Here is a 22,805-nt window from a genome sequence, read left to right as displayed (position 1 = left end):
ATGACTTACTTTGTAGGCCTGCAATCACTTCCCTTCTCGAGAAAATTTAACTTATCAGAAGCACCCTTTCAAGTTTTCCAAGATCTGAGTTACAAAGAATGACTGATTCAAGCTGATCACAATAAGACTCAAGAATATGACTACAAACAAGTCACTCCTGAAGTAATTTAGGAAAGAACTATCTGAAAATTATAGCTACTACATACTGTGCCATATCTAACTGCAATCAGTTTCAGAACAGAGGATCTTCCTAACACAATCACATTATCAAACTGGGCATTTAGCATTTACTAGTCATACCACTTCTTGCCCCCATAAACCAGAATAAGGGAAGAGGAAGACTGGTGCCTGGAATTGATATTCACAATTTTTTTTTACATTTTTGTTGTTAACCTTAAGACTTGGAAGCTTTAACTAACCAGGGATGCGAGAGCTGTTTTATCTGCTGACTTGCATAATTTTCTGCAAAACTGTGACCCTATTCACAATGTCATTTTAACATCTGTTTCCCTTAAAATTGCTGAATTTTCTCCATGACTTCAGGCTAAAACCTCGTTGACTTCAACAGCACGTAGTGTTCAGCAGTATGTACCTTTCGTAAGGCTTACTATCTCTGCTCAGCTTTACAGCATAAGAAAGGTATTTCCATTTTCAAAACAGTTTTGGTGCAGAGAGGAACAAATTTTGCATATACTTTTCTTATTTCCTATCCTGTCAGAAAAAAACATGTTTAAAGCTTTCACGGGCAACATAACAACTGTGTCTGAAGTTGACTCAGAGGGACACTACAAGCTAACAAAGATGAAAGAGGCAACTTGCAAATCAACAATAAAGTATCTTTCACAACAACACAACTCAGATACACTACAAGTCATAATTTATGCCACTTGGTCCACTGAGAATTTCATTTCCTTATCAATAAAGTGCTTCCACAAACAAGCTGAATGAATGAATGAATGAATGAGTTTCCAAAAAAGACACAAAGAACCAATTTACCAAAAGAGCAAGGAACAGAACATACTGATGGTATTTAAGGTCTCTCACTTTTCTCCTTATCGTGGGTAACAGACTTGCCTGTCTGTTATAGTCCCCATTTTTAATTTCCATAAAAAAACTCATTAAATAAAAATGCAAATGACTGTTTGATGTATTGACACAGAAATACTTTTGGTGAAATACTAATTAATGTCACACCATTTTTCCACATATCAATACATGAATCATAATGAATAATGTCTCTCTCAGAAATACCAAAAAAGACTGTGAAGTACCAGTGATAAGACGATTAACCAAACTACATTACCATGACTGCAAAACCCATAAAAAGCCCTTCAACAGGGTTATTTTTATCAGATGATGTTAAGCAGTTATTTTGACCACAAATTTATTACCAGTCTGGCCTACTGCTTTGTCCCCAAAATGGTTGCACCAACATGAACAGAAACCACTGTGGATGGTAAAAGACTGATTTATCCAGACTTTGCCAATGAAGATACCTCTGGGTTGAGTTGCACTAATGCTTCAGTTGTAATAAGAGTCTTAACAGGAAAAAAATGTATCTCATTTTCTCTGCCATGCAGCTACCACCTGCAGGTAGTTCTGAATGACTGAACTTTTCAGTCATTTACACTCTCACAGCATTGCTACACAAATTGCTCTGCACAGAACACAAATGGATGGTGGCCAGGAAGGTACAACACTATAATGTACAATGATTGTTTAGGATCCGAGTTGGCATGAAAATACTGTATCTGTATTTCATAATACCTTTGAGAGAGTAATGCAGAAGCTATCTGAGATCCTCAACACTCACTGGTTTCAGATTTGCCATTTTGTGCAGTCAGTGATGTGGCAACTTAAAACACGCTGCATACTTACTGAAATTGTTAAGTCAACAGAAATGTGCTCTGTATCAAAGACCATATCATACCACAAAAAATTAACATAAAAATGAGATAAAATAGTAGCTTTGCTTTCTGTTCATCTTACACTTGTCTTTTTTGGTTTAAGAACAAGGGAGAGGAAAAAAATCTTGCTTAATCGGTCAAATCACATTTACATTGTAGTCATCTTACCATAGTAAATTTCAAAAAAAATCTGTCAGTTTAGGGGGGAAATTGCTTTCCAAAGATTGACTAAATGAAAGTTGAAGTAACTTGTATTAAGTACCAACATAATTAATAAATACTATCGGTTAGCTTAGTCCTACTGGTTCTGGAAAAGCCTGAGGTAGAATTCAAGACTGACTAGCCATTTTACATGCCATATGATACACCCCATCCTCCCACATTTTGACTGCAATTGTTAGGAAGAACTCTTTTATTTGCTGGCTTGCATAATTTTCTGCAAAACTGTGACCCTGTTCACAATGTCATTTTAACATCTGTTTCCCTTAAAATAGCTGAATTTTCTCCATGACTTCAAGCTAAAACCTCGTTGACTTTAAGCAGATTTTAAACTGAAGTCAGAATTCAAATGCCTTCTGGAATTGAAACCTCAAATTTTATTTTTTTTTTTTAATTTTGGTAAAGTATCCAAAATGCTTGGCTAAAAGATTTTCATTCATCTCACAACTATAGATTAGAAAGAACATTATACTCTCCTCAAATCACTGTTCTAGAGTTTTCAGTAGCTTTTCGAACAAGTTAGTGCTTACTTTCTATTTCTCTTACAAACTAGGCTTTGGTAAATTTCTCAGATCCGGAGGCATTTGTTTTTCAGTCCATATAAGTAAGCTTTAAGTCAAACCACAGTACAAGAGTGTAATTAAGATGGCATGTTAAGATGATGTTTGCAGAAAGACTGAATGCTGACAGAAGACAGCTTCTTTAGAAGGCTTCACATGCTGTCTAGTGCACTGTCCTAGTCAACAAGGACTAAATGGAAAGCTGCTACCCACTAGTCACTGACAAGTTACAGGAAATTAACTGAAATACCAGTTTGCTTCTCTAGAAACATCTTAAAAGCATTTGGTCACTTTGTTTCTTGGGGTGGGCAACCAGCAGTATCTAAGGATTCTGTGGAGATTTTATAAAAAAGGTGAAGTAGTGAAGTAGGTGAAGCCGTACCATTCATTCCACACCAATTTCAAAAGAAAATTTTGTGCAAGAAAATATTATTCAGAAACATTGTACCATGCTATCCTCTTGACAAAGAAGTTTGTGCTGCAATTTTGCCACTTTGCTAAACTCTATAGCCTGCATTTGACTGTACCATGAGCTTTCTGATAGAGATTATCAGCAGCTCCCCATTCCTGTCTCCTTTGGCAGCACTGCATAGCTAGCAACCTCCACTTCTTTAGTCCAGATGGTGCTAGCCATTTCATTTGCAAAAAGGACTGCTGTTGATGCTCTACTCCTGTGCTTCTGGCCTTACAAGGCAGTAAGAATTCAGAAGAGTCTGTAAGAGCAAAATGAGAACTCAGTGTAACAGCATAAATCTTATGACATTCTCATGCACTGGAAGGGTTTTCTACATATTAGTAAAATTATGCCATTTGAACAAAACCACACTATTGATTTCAAAACATGATGTTAATGTATATAAGTATTTTAAAGAGTAACTAAGACAGTTTTGAACTGTCTTAAACTTATCTAACATTAACAACAAAAAAGCACCCAATACCCCAACCGAATCTACACTTACAGACTAAGCTATTTTTTTTAAGTTACAAAGTTCTACTCAATTCAAGACACTTGCATTTATTTGAAAACACAGAAAGACTGGAGAAGGATCAGACCCTATCAGTCAGTAAGAAGCAAGCCAAAAGAAGCAACAAGCAAACTCACAAAGATAAAGTTAACTACTTCTGTACAGAACAGTATTTCTTTCCTACACAACCACTGTATGTCCTGAATTCTGACTTAAGACAGTTTTTAACAGTTTCACATAACAATGGTGTTTCTCACAACCCAGGTCAGAGTTTTAGTTGCTTGTTACACTTCCCGTGATAAAATCCACATCAATTTACACTGGTGTCCAAAATCTGTTATTACAGGTAGCTATACTTACACAACTGCACTAACTTTCAGCACTCTTATCAGCTAGCTCCTGTCCAGAAAACTCCTCTTCTAGCAATTGAAGCTTAATACTTTCTCACCCATTTCCAATCCTAAATTTATTCCTGATCAGTAAATTTCTTTTTACATAAGCATTGCTTCTTATGCCACATAGAATTTTCTATGTACTTGTCTGGAAGGAATAACCGTATGTGATACAAAGCAGATTATTATGTTGCCTCTATTTTAAGGAATGATGATAGCCCTTTTCAAAATTAAGAAACTTTTCTACAACTGCACAGTGGTCAAACAGGCAGGAAGTTGAAAAGTATTAAACTGTCTGAATTGCTGTCATGTTCCTTTGCCTCGTACAATGAAACAACCTGAGAGTCAAAATAAAATATAAAAAGACCAGATGGATTCTTAACAGCAACACAAAGGCCAAATGAGCACAATACTTGCAATTCAATAAATGAAGGCCCTGCCAAGGAGCCAGATGTGGAATATTGCACACAATTTGGCATTGGGGTACTTTATATTCCATAGGCAAATGACAAGGAAAGCATAATACTGCCTATTTTATCTGCCTAGATGAATGTTTTAATTTGATTTTTCAGTCCATCCAACTGTAAGGGAACAGTTGTAAGTACAACTGTAAGTCCGTCTCTTCTACTGTAAGGGAACAAGTAGATGCAAAGAACTGATAAACTCAAATTCAAGGCTCAAAAACCTGCTTATGTTAGCACATTTTCTTTCATTATACCACAATTCTATTCCATACCACAATTATGAGTTTTGTCTTGTAGAGACATTAACAGATTACCACCAACTGTACAGTAACTCAGTTGTCTGTGTAGGAATACGTGCTCACAACATGGCCAAATTCCAGCTAGAGAAACGCTGCTTTGTTTTCAAAGGGCATCAAGGGTCAAGGAGAAGTTTTCTGCTTCTTATATTAACCAACACAATATAGTTGAAGTTTTTAATTAAGGAAACAAAATTTATGCAAATGTAAAACTATACTGTCTCCAGACAGCTATCCAACAGTAGTGTATGCACTTAGCTCTATAGATTTGTCCAAGTCACCAGTTTACTATTCACTGGTCAAATAAATGCTGAGGATAAACAGGAAAACCTAGTTACCCTGCAGAAGATAAATGTATGTTACCGAGTTTAAGACATGTTTACAAATATCCCTAAGAACTCCATCTAAGATTTGATCTTTGAATTTAATTTGAGGTACTGTACACAATGCTGCCATGAAGAGTGCCACAGCCAAGCCCTGATTTCTCTGATCAGTGTTAGGCATCTGATAACACCATTTTTAGATGCTTTGCTCGAGCATTTGGGAAATGATTTGGATTATACGTGTATTAGGGTTGAAGAGCTATGATAAAAATGACCTATGTCCCATCATTCTCAAAATGGCTGATTTATTTCTCCTGAGGTTTTCCCTATAAATCTTTAGATTATCCTGGTGGAACACCACAATACTCAATGCGGCAGTAAAATATTACTTCAAGACACAATTGTGATCTTACTGCAGACAAACACCTAATTCAGACACATTTAGCAGTGAAGACTAAATGTGAGCAGTGAAGAAGTATGTCAGCATATATTCTAGGCCTGTTTTGACATAAAAATTTCCTCTGTTTTGCATTTAAAAAGGAAAATATGAAGTGTTTTTAATGTTGTACTACGCATCTCAAAAGATTACTTTTATTGCCTTTTCACCAAGTGGCTGAACAGTTACAGAAGTTACACGTGCATCAGCACCTCCACTATAGCACCTTCCGATGTTTTTCAAGGAAATTTTAAACTCATTTCCTTTTCACAAGTGCAGTAGTGTGAAAAATACATAAAATGCATGAATCTGTTCAGATCAGTGGAGAAGAATCAAGCGATAATATAGAAAGCAAAAAAGCTGTCATTATTCTTCCCTTTTGTTTCCTTAGAAACCGAAAGAAGAAACATCCAAGGCATAATAGTCTCAATAAAGGAAATAATCTTTATTATTTCCTTAAAATCTAGACCAAAAATTAGAGCTAGTATCATAAACCATTGCCTATCATTTTCTTTTTTTATCTTATTTCATGCAGATTGAGTTCTTTAGCTCTCAAACTACTCAATTTACAATCTTAGAATAGCACCTTCTGAATGAGTTTGTAGAGTGATCTCATAAAGCCAGCAGATGAATAATTGAAACATCACTTCTTATTCTATTTACAATTATTTCATGTAAACTAACTTTTGGGAGATATTACCTATAAGCTACAACTATATGCTTTTTATTAACTCACTCTGATGCCGACTTAAGATGATTCTCACAATTTACACAACCTCTTGTAATACTGTGCCATTTTAAAACAAAGGACCTGCTATTTCTATCAAGGCTACAAGTTCCTGAATAGTGGGCAGCCCAACTCCCCCAGATCTTCAGTTGTAACATGAATGTACAACTAGCTCAAACTGCCTAAGACAGGCAACACACACAGCAGAACATGCTTCGTTATGGTTATTTTTGCCACGGAATTTGAATACAAGCGCAGTGAATCTAATGTTTCACATTCAAATTACAAAGCAAGAGGGTTTTAATATATCAATCTGTAACAACTTCCCAAGCAGTCTGGGGACATCCTATAATCTAATACCCATCTCAACCACAAGAGTGTATTTTTTCCCCAAACTCTTGATTTGCAAACCTCAGAGTTTCCTACAAACACCATCAATTTATCCATAGTTAATTTTAGATCACTAACAGCCATCTCACTCTTCTTATTGATACTCTGCATATGCTGCATTTTTGCATGACTTTGTCATGTTTGTCTATGATGAAAATCAATTTTAAGCACAGAATCAGGCCTTCAGTAATTCTGTAAAAGCTCAGCAAGCCTTTTGTAGTTCAGCAATATCCATGAACCAACTATTCATTGAAGTAGTAGCAATATCACTAGAAAACAGGGTATCATTTTACCTCTCCTGCTTGAGACCTCTTCCATACAGAGATGGATGACACTACCCTTCTAATTTTGTTTTACAATAGAAACTCTTGCTTTAGTGAGAATTCAGTAAAAGCTCATACTCCTTTCAGGAGCTGTCATCTTCAACCTGCATAATCTATATATCTTTTGTTCTAGCTGTATAGTTTAGACATATTATTTAAATGAGAATTGCATCAGTGGGGAGGAAAAAGAAAAAGAGGTTAAATTCTTTCCTACCTTCAAAAGCTGTTTTCCAATTGTTGGACTCATTTTTTCATCCACCATAAGAATTACTATTCCTCTGTCATCCATACCTCGGCGTCCTGCACGACCTGACATTTGAATGTATTCACCTGAGGATATCTAGAAGAAAATGAGAAAAAGAAAAAACTTAACATTAGAAAAGCAGCAAGAATACATAAAGCTAAACAATTATACAGCACATGATCATGATGTATAAAAACTAGCAGTTACCTAAACAATGAACTTTTCATAGATTGAATTCACTACTTGTAACTGATCACTGAGCAGTGTAAGCTGACTACTGCTTTCATAACTACAGTGATTTCCACAACACAGTGTATGAATTTAATAAGCCCCAAAAGATTTTACTAATGACTTGATGTGATGGAAGATTGTAGGAAAAAAATCCGCGGAGGCTTAAAGGACGACACGCAGTCACCAATATGGTTAAAGTGAAGTCGTTTATTAACAGTGGACACTCGCTTTATATAGAGCCTTTGTTTATATAACGATATCTTGCAGGTGGCTATATCTTGGACACAAATTCTGTTCTCACAGAACTTCTGCTGGCTACCTCATTATCCTGTTATTCTTCTTTTCTACTGCCAGCTCCCTTATCTTTTTCCCATAGCTCATCTTTCAGTAACCTTGCAACTGGGTCTTAAGGCCCTTAGTTTACTCTAGCTAAAGCTAAAGAGTCAGGATTGCTCACATGTCTGTTTTCTTCCAGACAGTTTCCCAACAGAAGATGTCTGTGTTTGACACAGATTATTAAAATATAGTACAGCTTCAACATACCAATAATGCATCTTAAAAATATTCAAACAGCTTATCATGTCATCCAAACATAACAACTTCCTGAGTTTCACTTCAAGTCAGATCTCAAAAACTACTTAAGGAAACACTGCTATAACATTTTAAAAACATGAGTACCACCTATTGGATACTTCACTTTTTTGCATACATCCTAAGGACATGAAATCAGACTGAATGAATCATCAAACCAAACAGCCCAAACTAAGACTGAAGAGATGTTTACTTCATAAAGCACATATCAAATCACTTCTCCTGTTTACCACAATTTTCCCATCTCTGAAAGATGAATCATGGACCTTATTTATAAAGCCTTGCTGTAATGACTTGTACACCCTTGTTATTATTTACATGTGAATTACACACCTGATTTTAATGTTTAAAACTTTTAAGTAATTTGTTTCCTAGCTCTTTATGAACCTGTCTCTGTCTCTTTACATTTTTTTCTTCCTGTGGGCTGATACACAGAATAATCAATACTTTCTTGAGGTAGATGATCTCCTCTCTTGGATCTGCCAAAATCTAAATTTAATGATAATTATGACATGATATTGAGCCCACTTATTCTCCACATTGCTCTGACGCAGAAGAAAACATTTCTCACAGTCTCACAGATTTGGACAAGTTGTGCAGAAGTATTACTCCATCCAGTGTCCAGCAGTAACCTGTGTTTGATGCCATTTTCATGTATCTTACAAACAAACTCATGCATAGTCTGAGGAATCTTGTCTTCAGGAATTAGTATGCTAATTATAAATGGATTAGTGAACAAACAAATATTTTTTTAAAGAAAAAAGTATTTTTAACTACACTGAAGTGGAGATATCCAAATAAATGTAGTCTAATAATGTTTAAAAAATTAAATTCAGTCACGATACAGAACCTGTTTTTCACTTACCCATCGGAAATCTTTTCCATCAAATTTGCTGGCACTTGTAAATAGCACAGTCCTGGCTGGCATATTAATTCCCATAGCAAAAGTCTCTGTTGCAAATAAGGCCTAAATAAACAGACTAAAGTTAAGCAACCAAAATCAATGCCTCTTAAGTAAGCATATAAATAGTCAGAGACTGCTGCAAAAATCTTCTCCAGATTTTACTACTTATGTGAACTCAACATAGGAGCATAAGTACTTTTAATACTTAAAAACTGGACCAAAAACATTCCTTCCCTTTTCCTTTATTTCCTCTGTGAAAATATGAAAACTAGTTAGATGTGACCATGTAAAATACTAAAGAAGAAAATACAAGGAGTTGCAGATTATATTAATTAAAAAAATATATAGTTAATTTCCATATTCAAAGTTTGAAAGAAGAAAGCAGAAGTTAGCCATGCAAAAAAGTCCCACAGCTTTCACCTAAGGTTAGATTTTTCTGAATATATGTCCCTTAGGACAATCAGGAGACAGCTTTTGCTCTTTTACCAGAGCAAAATATATCAAAAAGCAATTGAAGAAAATGCTAAAGTTTAAATACTTTACAATAAATCAGTAATGTTTAGAACTAGAACTGTAATTGTGCAATAATGTAAGACATCTAAGGCAAATTATTAAAGACTTCAAACTTTTCCTTATAGAAGGAAAAAACGCAAAGCTAGATAAATTGTTTTTTTCAGATAAAGATGGAGGCATTTATGCAAATATATGCATGTCTCAAGGGAATGGAGTTGCAACCAATTACACCAATTAACCTTCATCACTGGAAGAGCTGCAGGCTTCCAGAGGTGCTGTGTGCATTTGTAGATTCAGAGTGGAGCCTTTCCCATACAAATGCAGTTCTTCTACTAATTGGTCCACACAATGTTAAAAAAAAAAATAATTTGGTAACAACTAAGCCATATGCTTTCTGCACAGAAGCACATTCAAATCAAAGCATTTTTCAGTTTAGCATGTTCAATGATTGTGTCACCCTTCCCAGTAAAGAAGCAGATCTCTACTATAGTAGCATATGTTCTGACAAAACACATACTGCTTGGTTTTAGGATTATCAACTGTATATTCACAACAGAGAAAAAACAAAACATGGGCATGAAGTAAATACCTTTATTAGGCCCTCAGAGAACAGAATTTCTATGGTTTCTTTTAAAATAGGAAGCAGACCACCATGATGGATCCCAATTCCACGCTTCAGCAGAGGAAGTACATGCTCAACCTGTGAAGAAACATATAAAGCCGAGTAAACAAATTTTCAAATTCATTACTGAAAAAATAAAACCCCTATGGAAAACCTCAACACTGCCCCTAGTGTTCATGCAATTCATTATTTACTGATTTTAAATTTTATTTTCCAGTGATAACCATGAGTGATATGAAGACCAAAGCCAGAGGGCAATTTTTTCAGTAGCAGACTAAATTGGCTTATACCAACTATGAAGCAATACCCTAATTTACACAAGCAGTTAGTATTTAAAATTGCTTGTATAACAAAAAAAAATTGCCTCATTTAAAATCATTTTTTGGAGACAGAGATCCTGGTTTGCATGAGCATTTTGTTTCAGTTTCAGCTGCGCTGTTTCCACTTTTTGATACGTGTTGCAAAACACTGAAATCAGCACCTAAGAGCTACACAAGGAAATCCAAGGTGCAAATGACTCAAATAATCTCTTAAATTCTAAAAATATTATACGTGACACAAATACCTACATAAACTTAGCTACCCCTCTGGTTTTTTTTCTCTGAAAAAAACATCCCAAACCTAATTCTGAGAATATGATTCTGATGTACCCTTGCCCACAATCACCAAAACAGATGACTTTTGATATTAGACCGTTACAAGCTTACAAAACCCCACAACATGTAACACTTTATTGATTCCTATTTTCTTTTTTCTGAGGGTCACAAATGTCCTGTTTTGAGCCAGGATAGAGCTAATTTTCTCTGGAGCTAAGGAGAAAAGGAGTAAAGAGGTCACACCTGCAACCCTCCTTTAGGGAGGAGCAGACAAGATAAATGACCAAAAGTGACCTAACAAGAGACCTACCCATACGTGTGATACTCGATATAAATTTGAGGGATCACAAGGGTCAAGCCCCTTCCTTCTTCCCCTTCTTCACCTGTTCCCTGCTTGCTTTGGCATCCTGGGAAGATTCCATCCATTTATCTGCCTGGGTTCCTGATCCATGCCAGCCTGAATCTGTGTGTTTCTGCCTCCAACTCTTGACTGCTGCTGACTCCAGGAGTCCAGCCTGGACTTTCCCAGGGCTGCCCTGCAGCCTCAGTGGTGACGTGAGAGTTACTGGGGGACAGGGGGCGGGGGGGGAACATGGAATTGTTTTTTCTGTATATGTATATATTTAATATTTTTTCCTTTTTATCATTAAGTTAAGTTTTTTCATTAAAGCTGTGTAGTTAAGTTTCTGACCATAAATCTATCTTTCTTATTCTCTCTCCTTTCTTTATCAGGGAAGGGAGGGGGACTAACAGAGAGCATCTGTCATTCGGTTAATTGCCGGGCCAGTGTTAAACTGTGACAACAAACAAACAGGTATGCTGAATCCAAAGAAAGTAGGCATGGCCAAAAAATTAAATAGTTGTTTTTTTTCGAGAAACTACATGCTGACAATAAAGGTAACTACATTTAAAAAATGATGGACACAAATTAATACAGAGGGTGGGGGGTAAAAAAAGAAACTATAGATTTAGGATGTGTTACAGAAGTACTGAATACTGTAATATTCTTTCCATCAAAAAGCATATATTTTTCCACTGTAAAGAAAGTCATTATGCTTAGTCATTATACAATAAGTTTGAATGTAGATGCAACTTTTTTTAAGGCTCAGAAGTCAGTACCTGGTAATGTGCATATCACGTTCTTATTTTAAAAATTTCTGGGCAGTTCCGACCCAGGTGTATCTCTTTAAAAGCCATTTTGTTTACTTAGAAAAAGGCCAATTTCTGTGTCCATACAAAAGACCCAAACCTCAAAAGCTGCAGAAAACAGGAGAGCAGCAGCTACCCCTATCCAATCCCCACTCACCTGAGGAAGCTTTTTGTCTTCATCTGACAGACAATCAATTGCATTATTGAACACTTCTTCAACCATCTTTTTTTCTTCATCTAAGAAGGCAATTTTGAAGTTATTACACAATCTAATACCTAGATTGTGGGTGGTAAAGCCTAAACAAAACCACCCACATCGGGTCAAGACAATCAAGATTCAAATGTGAGCCAACCACAAGAAGACCCTCAGGAAAAACAGAACAAACCTGGCAGAAAATCCAAACTTTAGCTCTTATTTCCTCTTTCATTATTTTTAGCTATAAACTTCCCTCCCTTTTCTACTTACTAGTCCCTGTCTGACCAGACATAAGATGCCACTTCCTTCTCTCTGTTAATTCTCAAAGTCTACACCCTTTCTACTTATGTTGCAGAAATAATCAAGAACATATGCATCTTTGCACATGTGCCTATCTTTGTACCTTCTAACAGAAAAGGCTTGTGTTACCTTGCTACACTGAACCAGAATGTGCAAAGACTGGAGAAAGTAAGCAAGCATCAACCCTGATCAGTTCACAAACACGAAATGAAATGTTGATTTACAACACAGTCCTTATTTTTGTTATATCTCAACATTTCTGAGAAGTGATGAATTTAAACTTCATTTTCCAAGCTTGGTCTTAATCCAAAATGAAAAAATACTTGTTTACCTTTGGGGTTTTATTTTGAGGAGAACAGGAAGGGAAGAAAGACAACTGGCTCAAATTGTTGAGAAATAACTACCTAGTGGTGTGTTATATAGCTGTTTTGACTTTGAGAGAATACTTATTTTTCTAATGGACATAGCATGAACATTTTGGGAATTACATTTGTTATGATCAATCTTCTCCCATTATAGACAGAATTTTCTAGGAATTCTTGTGCTATTATTACAGTGAATTTGATTTTGAAGAAAGAAATAAAGTTTAAAATAGATGAAAAATTCCATACTGTGATGACTAAGTGAAGTATTCTTTGTGCACCCAGTTTCCTACCAAAAAAAGCCTGAGGTACCAGCATAGCAAATGAAAAAGCAGTATGTATTTTTCATTTGTTTTTGCACATACATTTCCAAAGGAGTAGAAATAAGCAGAGTAATGTTTCACATTAAACTAAAGATGTGAATAAAACTATTCCATTTATCTGTACCTGTATTGAAATCTAACTTCGTCATCTGAAGTGCATACGCCTCACAGTCTTTCTTACTGAAGCTGAAAATAATTACAGGTTGGAAATTCCTTTCCATGATCATCTTCACAATCTTAAAAACATTTGAAGGACCTGCAGAGAGAATACATTAATTAATATGTAATTTTAGAAAAAAAGTATCTTATGAACTAATTGAGACACAAGCACAACTTGAATACAACCTTGCTGTATTATTCAGTTGTACAAACTCCTTTGGAATGGGTCCAAACTCACCTTTTGTTCCTCCTTTCCTGCCTTTCTGGTCCCCTTTTGCTAAGTCTCCTGCATCTCTAAGCACCTGCATTGCTGTATTAAAATTGTCTTCTCTGAACTCTCCCTAGAAATAAAAAATTAACTTTGTAAGCAATTATTTCTTACATACTGAATTAAAAGTAAGTTCTTTTAAGTAAGTAAGTTCTTTACATAGCCATTATCCCATATGTACAGGCAGAAGAACAACACGTAAGCTAGGAAGTGGGGGTACTATACCCATGGCACAGCTCAGAACAACACCGGTGTCTCTGATGTTATTATTCAACATCCTGTTTAACACAACATCAACCACACTGAACCTGCTGGATGACACAACACCAAAACTGACTTTTATGAATGTCTACTGGAAATTATATTGCCCAATGAAGTCCTAGCTGCAAGTGCAGTACTACTCTTTATATCATTAACTGCTGCTGTACAAGCCTATGATGAATTTCAAACTAATTATTATGTCAAAATCATCTGAAGACAAAAAAAACATTTTGTCCCCTCAACCAAAGTAAAATTCAAATACCACTAGTTAGAAATAGTACAAGAAACATAAGGTACTTTGCAGATTTAAAGAAAGCAGCATGCACTTTACTAAACAAAACAAGAATGAGGGCACTTAAGTCACCTCAGCAAAGTACTACTCAGCTGACTACATGACAACAGATAATAAAACCAATCTCTTCTGTAAGACTCCAAAAGCCTGTTCAGAGATCACTGTTACCCCATTTGTACTTCACTGTAACACAAACATCCTTTCTACAAACAGTCCAAAGTTTGCAAGAAATCAAGTTCATGACTGATCTGTAAGAAAAAAGGTCTTTCAAACAAACTGAACATTCCTTACATTTTCATCAACAACCAGATGGAGTCCATCTCCTCCTGCTGGGAATATATAATGCTGCAGTGGAGTGGGTCGATAGTCTGTGTAAATTACATGGCAAGGCTAGAAAGAAAGAATACAAATAAACATTGAAAGTTTCTAATTGCACTGTAAAAACACTTGCTTAATGGACTCTTCAATCCATTACTACTAAAATACACCTTAAGACCAGGAAGTAAGACACACAGAATCTAACATAACAAATGTTCTTTGATGACAATGGATTTTGTAATAATGATGCTGCTCAGAGAAAATTACATTTTGCAAATCCTTTTGAAGAACATAAATTGGCTACAAAAATTCTCTCTTATGAACACAAAAACTAAGGACAGATAATGTTTACTTCTGTACTATTACACAGGCACAAAATCTTAACAGCTATTAAAACCAAAGGAAAAACTGGTAAATTTCTATTTTGTAAAGAAGCCTGTAGTACTTATTAAACAACCTAAAAAAAGGCACACGATTAAAAACTTTTAAGGTTGTAAGGCATGGAGAAAGCATGTTAAGAAAAAAATAAACAAAACATTTCCTTTAAAGCATTAAACATATGTTAAATCTGCTTTAAGAAAAACTCACCACAGGTCTGCAAAACAAAGCCAATGTTTTGTATCACGCTTAGAGAGACACCTCTTATACTACACTCCTTTCATCATAAGTAACATAAAAATACCCCAAAGATTAATTCGTAAAATCAGACCAACCTCTTGTAGATATCAGCTTAACTAAGTCTAAGTCTTACATTCTATCCTGCAAAGCATCTATTAAAAAAATGAGTAAAATAACCCTAACGGTTACATGACAGATTTCGTCTTTTCTTGCTTTGTTTGCAAACATACACAGTATTTACCATGGATTTATGATTTATTTTTCATTTCTGCATTGCCTTCTTATGGAGCTCTTCAAATATATTCTCCAACATCTTATCTATTAGCCCTCTGAAAAATCACAATATATTCCTCATGATTCATAATTTACAATTTTGTTAAAACCACCCTTGTGTCTAAGTAAGTGAGACAAATAAACTTTAAAGAAGTTTAATGTTACCATGTAAAATGAACAGACGGTATATCTGCAAAAGCTAGTACAACCAGATAAGCCAGGAGTGATCTCTACTATTATTTGTAAGCAATTAGAAAGGTGCAGTTCTCATCAACTAGAGAGACAGCATTATGCCACAAGACAAGGATGTTCAGTGTGGTAGAAACATCACCTGTTTGTGAAGATGGCAGATCCATTCAGCAAACTGACGGGCATTCGGAATAGTTGCAGAAAGGAACACATAATGAACATTGTCAGGGAGTAAAATAATGGTCTCTTCCCAAACCACGCCACGTTCTGAAAATGAAAAAGTAACACAGCAAATATATGTCATTAAAGCCCATTTTTCAGCTCTGAAGCCAAAGAGTGGCCTTTTGCCTTGTCAAAGAAAATGCAGACTGTGTCACACAATAACTACCTCATATATATCCAGTAGAAAACAAATTCTGCATGATTAATGTACAAAGACAACTGAATATAATAGAAGGAATAAATCTTTAACTCTTCAAAAGGTAAAAACACTTGTTCTTGGGGGGAAAAAAAAAGATTTGGAAAGAAAAACAGTACATACAGAATACCTGTGTAGAGAACCACAAGTCCTCAGGTGTCACCAATAATGAACTGGGAGCTTAGGCCCAGCTGTGCCCAATAATTAGGGCCTGCCCCAGCCGGAAATGGGCGGGGCTGAAGGGCAAAATAAAAGGCATGCTCCCAGAAGCAGAAGAAGACAAGAGAGGAAGATGCCTGAGGAGAGGGAAGACAAGAGAGCTGCGGAAAGAGCCGTGTCCCCGAGAGAAGGCTCGCCGCAACATACCTGAATCTCTCATGTAGTGAATTTCATCAAAAATAACCCATGCAACTTCTCGCATAACCTCAGAACCTCTGTAGAGCATACTTCTCAAAATCTGGAAAAGGAAAAAGCCCCACAATTGAAATCCATCTCATGAACTAAAAACACACAGTCAAAATTTGATTTTTTACGTGGCAATATGAATTCTTATTTAGCACAAAACTTAAAAGCATTTAAAGGTTGGCTGAGACATGCTGTTCTAGTTGATCTAAGAAATCTCATTAATAAGATGAGCTGGTTTCCCTGCAAGAAAAATTAAAGGATATGAACAAAAAAAACATTACTTTCCTCCCAGCCTCTGTGTAGCAGTGTATTTGTTACAGATCCACAGATCTATTTCCACCAAGTCTTCCTCTCCCATCCTAACAGGTAAGTTCTCTGTGATTAAGGGGAAATCTTTTGTCAGAAACCAAGTCATGCTGTCTCCACACATGAACCTTTCCCTGTCAGAGCTTTCTCTGTAACACTTTTCACTCCTTTAAGGTACAGACAAAAAGAGGGAAATTCCAACTCATGCCTGGACAGATTTCTAGAACAGAAGTATGACAAAACTGTGCCAACAGCACTTTGGTACCAAAGCTGAAAAGCTGTATGCTCTAATACTAGTGTTTAGTATAAACCACTCAGATATCAAGCAGTGATTTTTCTCTCTCCATTTTATTTCCCTTTTTGTTCCTAGAACAAAATAAACGGCTCAACAAATCTGACTTCACAACTGAACAAAGAAAACCCAAATATTCAAGAGTCTTGAATATTCATGAAATCAAGTCCTGCTTTTCCCTAAGTGAGAATGAAAGTTTTTGCCTGACAGTTCAAAAGTGTGAATTTACAGACATTTACATATAAGTTTCAATAACCAAAAGTTAAAACATGAAAGGGAGGCATAACTAGCTTTATAGCATTTTCTACTCCCATTAGCCTTATTATGACTTCAGCCTTTTAGTATCAGACCTTCTTGGTTAAAAAAGAAAACAGACAGATCAAAAACTGATATCTGGACTTACCTCAGTAGTCATCACTAGGCAAGAAGCTGTAGGATTAATGGTGACATCCCCAGTCATCAAACCAACATCCTGAAACTCCTCATACATCTCACGATACTTCTGATTACTCAAAGCTTTAATTGGACTCGTAAATATCACACGCTGTTTCTCCCTCAAAGCCAGGGCAATTGCGTATCTGTATTTAAACATTGCACATAATAAAGTAACACATTCAAAGAATATTACTTTCCTCTACTCTTCTGCTTGAAAAGTACACTATGCACTTCAGAATACAATTAGAATGACATGAAGTATTTCACACTTCAGTTCTGGCCAATCCTAAGTCAAGTATCTATGCCTCTTTGGAAAGTAACACATCATTGACAAGTTAATTGATTTTTACAGACATAATAGCACACTTAGTTTAATTGAAAACTGTAATTGTCACTGTCTCATGGCAAGCTATTATTTCAACCCATGCTCTGATACATCTGCATGTGCATCTCACTTCTCACCTCACATAATCAAAGTCATTCCAGTCAGAAGAAATTCTGACAAAAAATGTAGACTATTTTAAAAATATTTCTTGCCCAATAAACTCCAAATTGCAAATCAAACCAAACTAGTACTTCTGGCAAAATGAAGAAAACACACTAGAAACTCCTTGTTAGTTGTAGCCAGAGGCTAGAAAGCTAAGGTATTTTTTCTAAACTCATGCAAATATGTATTGCAGAAACTCTTCATTTCAACAAATACAAAAAACCCAAAACATGTTGTTTAAAATAAAAAGTAAGCTTAAACAGGAATTAAGGATTTCACTACCCATTGACCAAGATCAACCTCTATTGACCTCTATATTCAAGAGTAGCCAACTCAACTCTAACGTTGATGGTCCAAACTTTTTATCAAGAATCTGTGACACACCAGAAAAACAACAGCTACCAATGGCTGAACAAAACAGGAAAAACATCACACTGTTCTCTTATTAGAGCTTGTCAGAAATTACTTACTCTGCACAGACAGTTTTACCAGCGGATGTATGGGCTGATACTAACACAGACTGATTGTTATCTACACAAAGAATAGCTTCTCTCTGAAAGGCATCAAGAATAAATGGATATTCCTAGAAAGAAAGAAAGAAAGCAAAAACATTTTAACACAGACTATTACTTATATCTAATTAATTTATTACCTAGTGTGCAAATTACAGACAGAAAAGAAATCCTGCAGATATTTTTAAATTCAACTGATCTTAATATAGTATTTTGCAACGAATTTGTACTTAGTTTTATCTAACACCATGTGTTTTTGTAGTATCAAACTAAAATTTTGTCCCACTGAATGCATTTTCTCTAATTAAATAACAGCCTATCTACCCTACTCAACCACATCATTTTATTCTACCAAATTTAAAATAAAGAAACACCAATATTAATTTGATAGGCCCCCTTTTCAAGGTACTCTTTCAAGACTTACAGACAAAGTACACTACTTTTCCCTCTACCCTCACCTACTATCTAAAGCACACACAAAGCTAAATGCAATCTATCACATACTTTTGCAGCTTTTCCAGTTCTTGGCTTCAAACCTGTGAAATCTTCATCTGCTGGAAGTGCAACCTGTAAAATGCATTTTAAGAAAAAACAGTTGCAGAATTCTTGGGTGTGTCAACTTCAGTGACATGGCAAGCTACAAAGAGCTGAGGCAGGAGATATAAAGTGCATATAAACTAATCTGAATTTCTACGATCCTGTTTCCAGATACTTATGTGTCAAGGCTTCCTCCCTTTTCTCTCTATCCCCCTTCTACAATGCTCCTTCTCTCCATTCTCTGACACCTTCTTCTGTCTCATGGGACCTATGTCTACTTCATTTACCTTGCAACATGAGCTCTTTGGGCCAAGTTGCAGTGATGTTTTTTTACCAACAGATGTCAGAAACAATTACTCAGCTCACGCTGCTCACACTCCCTTTCCAAGGTCAATGGATTTGTACCAGCTAAGTTCATGTTCCTTGCCATCATCTAACACTCATTCATAGTAAATATGTAAGCTTTCCTCAATTACTAAATGATGGCAAACCTCTACCACACCTCAAGGTAATGAAGACCAAACAGATGCATGGCCTTTAAAAGCTGTATCATCAGGTGTATATATAGTTCTTTTATTACAAAGATCATACAAGGTCCTTGAATATGGCCTTACCTAACTTGAGATAGTTTTGAGAGGCAGAAAAGATTAGTTTACAAGTACAAGGAACTTAAAACGTACAAACGTAATTCTCATACAAGCTCTTTCTAACAATCATCTCTGTATTAAGACCGATTAAAAAAATATATCAGCATTAAATAGTTCTGATATGTTTCATACCTCAAATTGTCTGTCAACACAATTTGAATACGAGTAAGTTTTCATTATTTTGCTTCTGCATAAAAAACTTTTTTCCCTTTTCAGCAAAATGTAATGTTGTAATCAGTCTTGCAAGAAAGCCTTTCATTCTTGAGCCAGAACAGAATACTTCAATGCATTGGTGCACAGTTAGATCACACCACGAAAACAGGCCTGTTTTAACAAACAGTTTCTTTTCCTCCTAAACAACAGCACTCCACAACAGTACCTTTCAAATACAGGTATGTACCAACATTAATACTCAGTCTTTCAACCACTGATTTCATTGCAAGTACTATTCAAACTGCTCCAGCTGGGACAGCACATTAATTCCTATCCTATTTCAAGTGCATTTTGTGTATGCCCAATGCCAGACACACACCTCAAACTCTTTACAAATCTGGTTCGCTTTAAATACAATGTGAAATAATATATAATAATAAGTTTAAGTGGAACAAAAAATATTATAATGGCAGTAACACAATTCAATGAAACAAGCTTACAGTTCTTATGCATTTTCACTGTACTCACCTCATGTGTACACCCTTCAACAGTCTCCACAGCTTGCACCTTTACTTGAGGCATCAAGTCTACCAGACTAAAAACATATGAGTTAGGATTGTCAAAAACATTATTTCAAGATACTGTTTTCTTTACAAACATGAAAATGTTGAAATTCATCTCTACTTTAACTGCAACATTAGAAAATGGAGACACAAACCTGAAATGGAGAGCTGGCAAAAAGACTACTACCAGGACTAAGAATACCCATATCAAAATTTTGATGCTATATAAAACTATTTGAGCTACTGATTTCAGATTTCCAGCAGTTTAAAAACCTGCACCACAAAAGAGCACTCAGATCACAATTTTTCATATGAAGTTTTCTAAGTAGACACGGACTTCCTTTCAATATATAGCAAAGCAAAATTCTAGACATGCATTCCTGCTACTGTTATACGAAGTATCACAGCAGCAGCCTGAAGCACCCCAAGCAGCCACCCAAAGACAAGATCCCACCTTCTCTTTACCAGTCCCTTCTCTCATGGCCAAAAGAAGACATAGTATATCACTGCATAAAGTTGTGTTTTCTTCTGACAGTCTTAACATACTTAGTAATCTACTACAGGCAAGTGTAAGTTTTATTGAGCCCACTAACACAGAACCTGACTTAACAATATTCACTCCCATTCTCTTTTGCTTCTATGCACATACTCTTTGTTACAACGTTTGGAGAAGTATTCTCATTCGTTTCTCGCAGAAAATCTTACCCTCAGTGTAAGAAATATTACCATGTAAGACCAAATGACAATCCAGAACAGAATTCCATCTGACAGAAGTCAGTAATACATCACCCACAGCATGTGTAAGAACACACGAAGCATGTAAGTTTTCTTTCTGTAATAGATTTTCTACACCTTGAGCTCAGAGGTACACACCTTTATGTAGCATTTCTGGATAAATTTTTATTCCATGAACCCTGGTAACCATTTTCTGAACCAACATAAACCTCCATGTTGCCAAGAATCTCTTAAACTACAGTAAGCAGAAGCTGAAAAAAAGTGCCAGCATTTTACCAACAATCTGTTTCAAAAAACCCTCACAACAATGATCATAAAGTTCTGAAAAGAAAAGAGAGCCTAAAGCACAGAAACAGTGTTCTGGCTTCCCTCCACCCATTTTTTTGCCAACGTGTCCAAGAATACCTGACACTGCATGTCAAATTCTTGCCATCTGTGTTCAAATTTAACAGCAAGTAGTTAAGACTCCAATTATTTGCTGCATGACTCAAAACCTTTGTTTCTGTCTCCTTGGTCAAATTCTTATTCTTGAATCACAAGTCAATTATGTCTTTCACTGGTGTGGTACGCAGGAAGCCTGAGTCCTTCCATGTACCTCACTTGCTTCTCTCCTACAACACGACTCAATTCAACACAACTGCTTTGACCAAGAACCCATTCATATGCAGTAGCCATAAATATATGAACATTTCATAGTGTAGCTGCCTACCTGCCCACAGTGTTATTCTAAAAATACCCAGTGCTTGTTACTGCTTAAGCACATCCACACTTCATAGGTAATGCAAAATCAAGTCCATCTTCTATGCAAATACTGCAAAACTACTCTTGTCAACTATTCACAACTGGAATATAGCTAGGTAGTCTGTCTTGCCACAATTTCCTTAGGCATTAAAGTGGGCACTTACTTAGTGTCTTCTGATACAGCATCTTCCAGTTTTGGCTTCTTTCCCAAAACAGCATCTTCTGTACTACCAACTTCAGGTTCCCTTTTGAGCTTCTCGGGCACAGCTACTGAAGGCTTTTCTTCTAGTCGTTTTCTGCAAAAGAAACAGACAACTAATTTTATGTTTGCCTCTTTTATGTATATACTATGTATTTTCAGAAAAAGTATCAGGTGTACGACAAGGAACACTGATCACACTACACCCATAGCACAACCCGGGGAACTACACGCCATGGAACTACACGCCATGCGTTTTCACACCACTTCCCGGATGAGCCTTGTCTTCACGTTCCCGTGCTCCCCAACAGCCCACCGCGCTCGGCCTTTGGGGACACGAATCCCAGAAAAATGCGTCCCTTTGGGCTGCACTGACTCCTGCCTCCCGAAGAAGTTCAATCGCTCAAACGCAATGCCAGAAACCGGGCCCAGCAGCGCGGCCCCCACGCCAGCCGCCGGATCACCCGTGGCCCTGCTCCCCTGGGCCCTCCCCGCGCTCTCACCCCGCTCTCCTGGCGCTCTCGGTGGCCTCCACGCTGGTTTTCTTAGCGCCGGAGGTGGCGGCCGGCTCCTCCTCAAACACGCTGAAGAGCTCATCGCCAAAAGCCTCCGCCATTTTCTCCTCTGCTCCCACAATCCCTGGCGCGGAAGAGACTCCCCTTTCCCACACCGATCCTCCCCACTGCTACCCCGGCACTGCACGACTCGGAGAAACAGCGTTCCAAGCTGTTTCTTGGAAACAGCCCCCGAGCACCGGCACCCCCAGGCACTAGCCGATCCGGTTCCTCACCCCGATCCCAATCCCGATCCCACTCCGCCAGCACCGCCGCACCCTCAGCCTCCCCTCAGCCCCCCACAAAGCCCTTCCCAGAGCCCCTGCGGCCGCTGTGCCCCGTGACCCGGAAGCTGATTCCCGCCAGGCCTGCGGATGGCGGCGGCGTGGCGCGCGCCCATAGACCAACGT

General features: G+C 36.9%; 1 protein-coding gene across 1 annotated transcript in view; it reads right to left on the bottom strand.

Moving 5' to 3' along the window:
* The window catches only part of MTREX (Mtr4 exosome RNA helicase), a 43,435-nt gene extending 20,703 nt beyond the window's left edge, over nucleotides 1-22,732 (bottom strand). Inside the window, exons 1-15 of the mRNA XM_071731381.1 lie at nucleotides 22,345-22,732; nucleotides 21,807-21,938; nucleotides 20,132-20,198; nucleotides 18,771-18,833; nucleotides 18,225-18,337; nucleotides 17,236-17,410; nucleotides 16,196-16,286; nucleotides 15,554-15,678; nucleotides 14,305-14,403; nucleotides 13,431-13,533; nucleotides 13,158-13,289; nucleotides 12,010-12,089; nucleotides 10,075-10,185; nucleotides 8,934-9,035; nucleotides 7,217-7,342 (exon numbers count right to left, since the gene is read on the bottom strand). Of these exons, the coding sequence (XP_071587482.1) occupies nucleotides 7,217-7,342; nucleotides 8,934-9,035; nucleotides 10,075-10,185; nucleotides 12,010-12,089; nucleotides 13,158-13,289; nucleotides 13,431-13,533; nucleotides 14,305-14,403; nucleotides 15,554-15,678; nucleotides 16,196-16,286; nucleotides 17,236-17,410; nucleotides 18,225-18,337; nucleotides 18,771-18,833; nucleotides 20,132-20,198; nucleotides 21,807-21,938; nucleotides 22,345-22,457 (1,632 nt within the window). The 5' untranslated portion in view covers nucleotides 22,458-22,732. The remainder of the gene's footprint in view (nucleotides 1-7,216; nucleotides 7,343-8,933; nucleotides 9,036-10,074; nucleotides 10,186-12,009; nucleotides 12,090-13,157; nucleotides 13,290-13,430; nucleotides 13,534-14,304; nucleotides 14,404-15,553; nucleotides 15,679-16,195; nucleotides 16,287-17,235; nucleotides 17,411-18,224; nucleotides 18,338-18,770; nucleotides 18,834-20,131; nucleotides 20,199-21,806; nucleotides 21,939-22,344) is intronic.
* Nucleotides 22,733-22,805: the final 73 nt, after the last annotated feature.

Source organism: Heliangelus exortis, chromosome Z, assembly GCF_036169615.1.
Source record: "Heliangelus exortis chromosome Z, bHelExo1.hap1, whole genome shotgun sequence".
In the NCBI taxonomy this organism is placed as follows: Eukaryota; Metazoa; Chordata; class Aves; order Apodiformes; family Trochilidae; genus Heliangelus; species Heliangelus exortis.
This window is presented reverse-complemented; position numbering and strand designations above follow the sequence as displayed.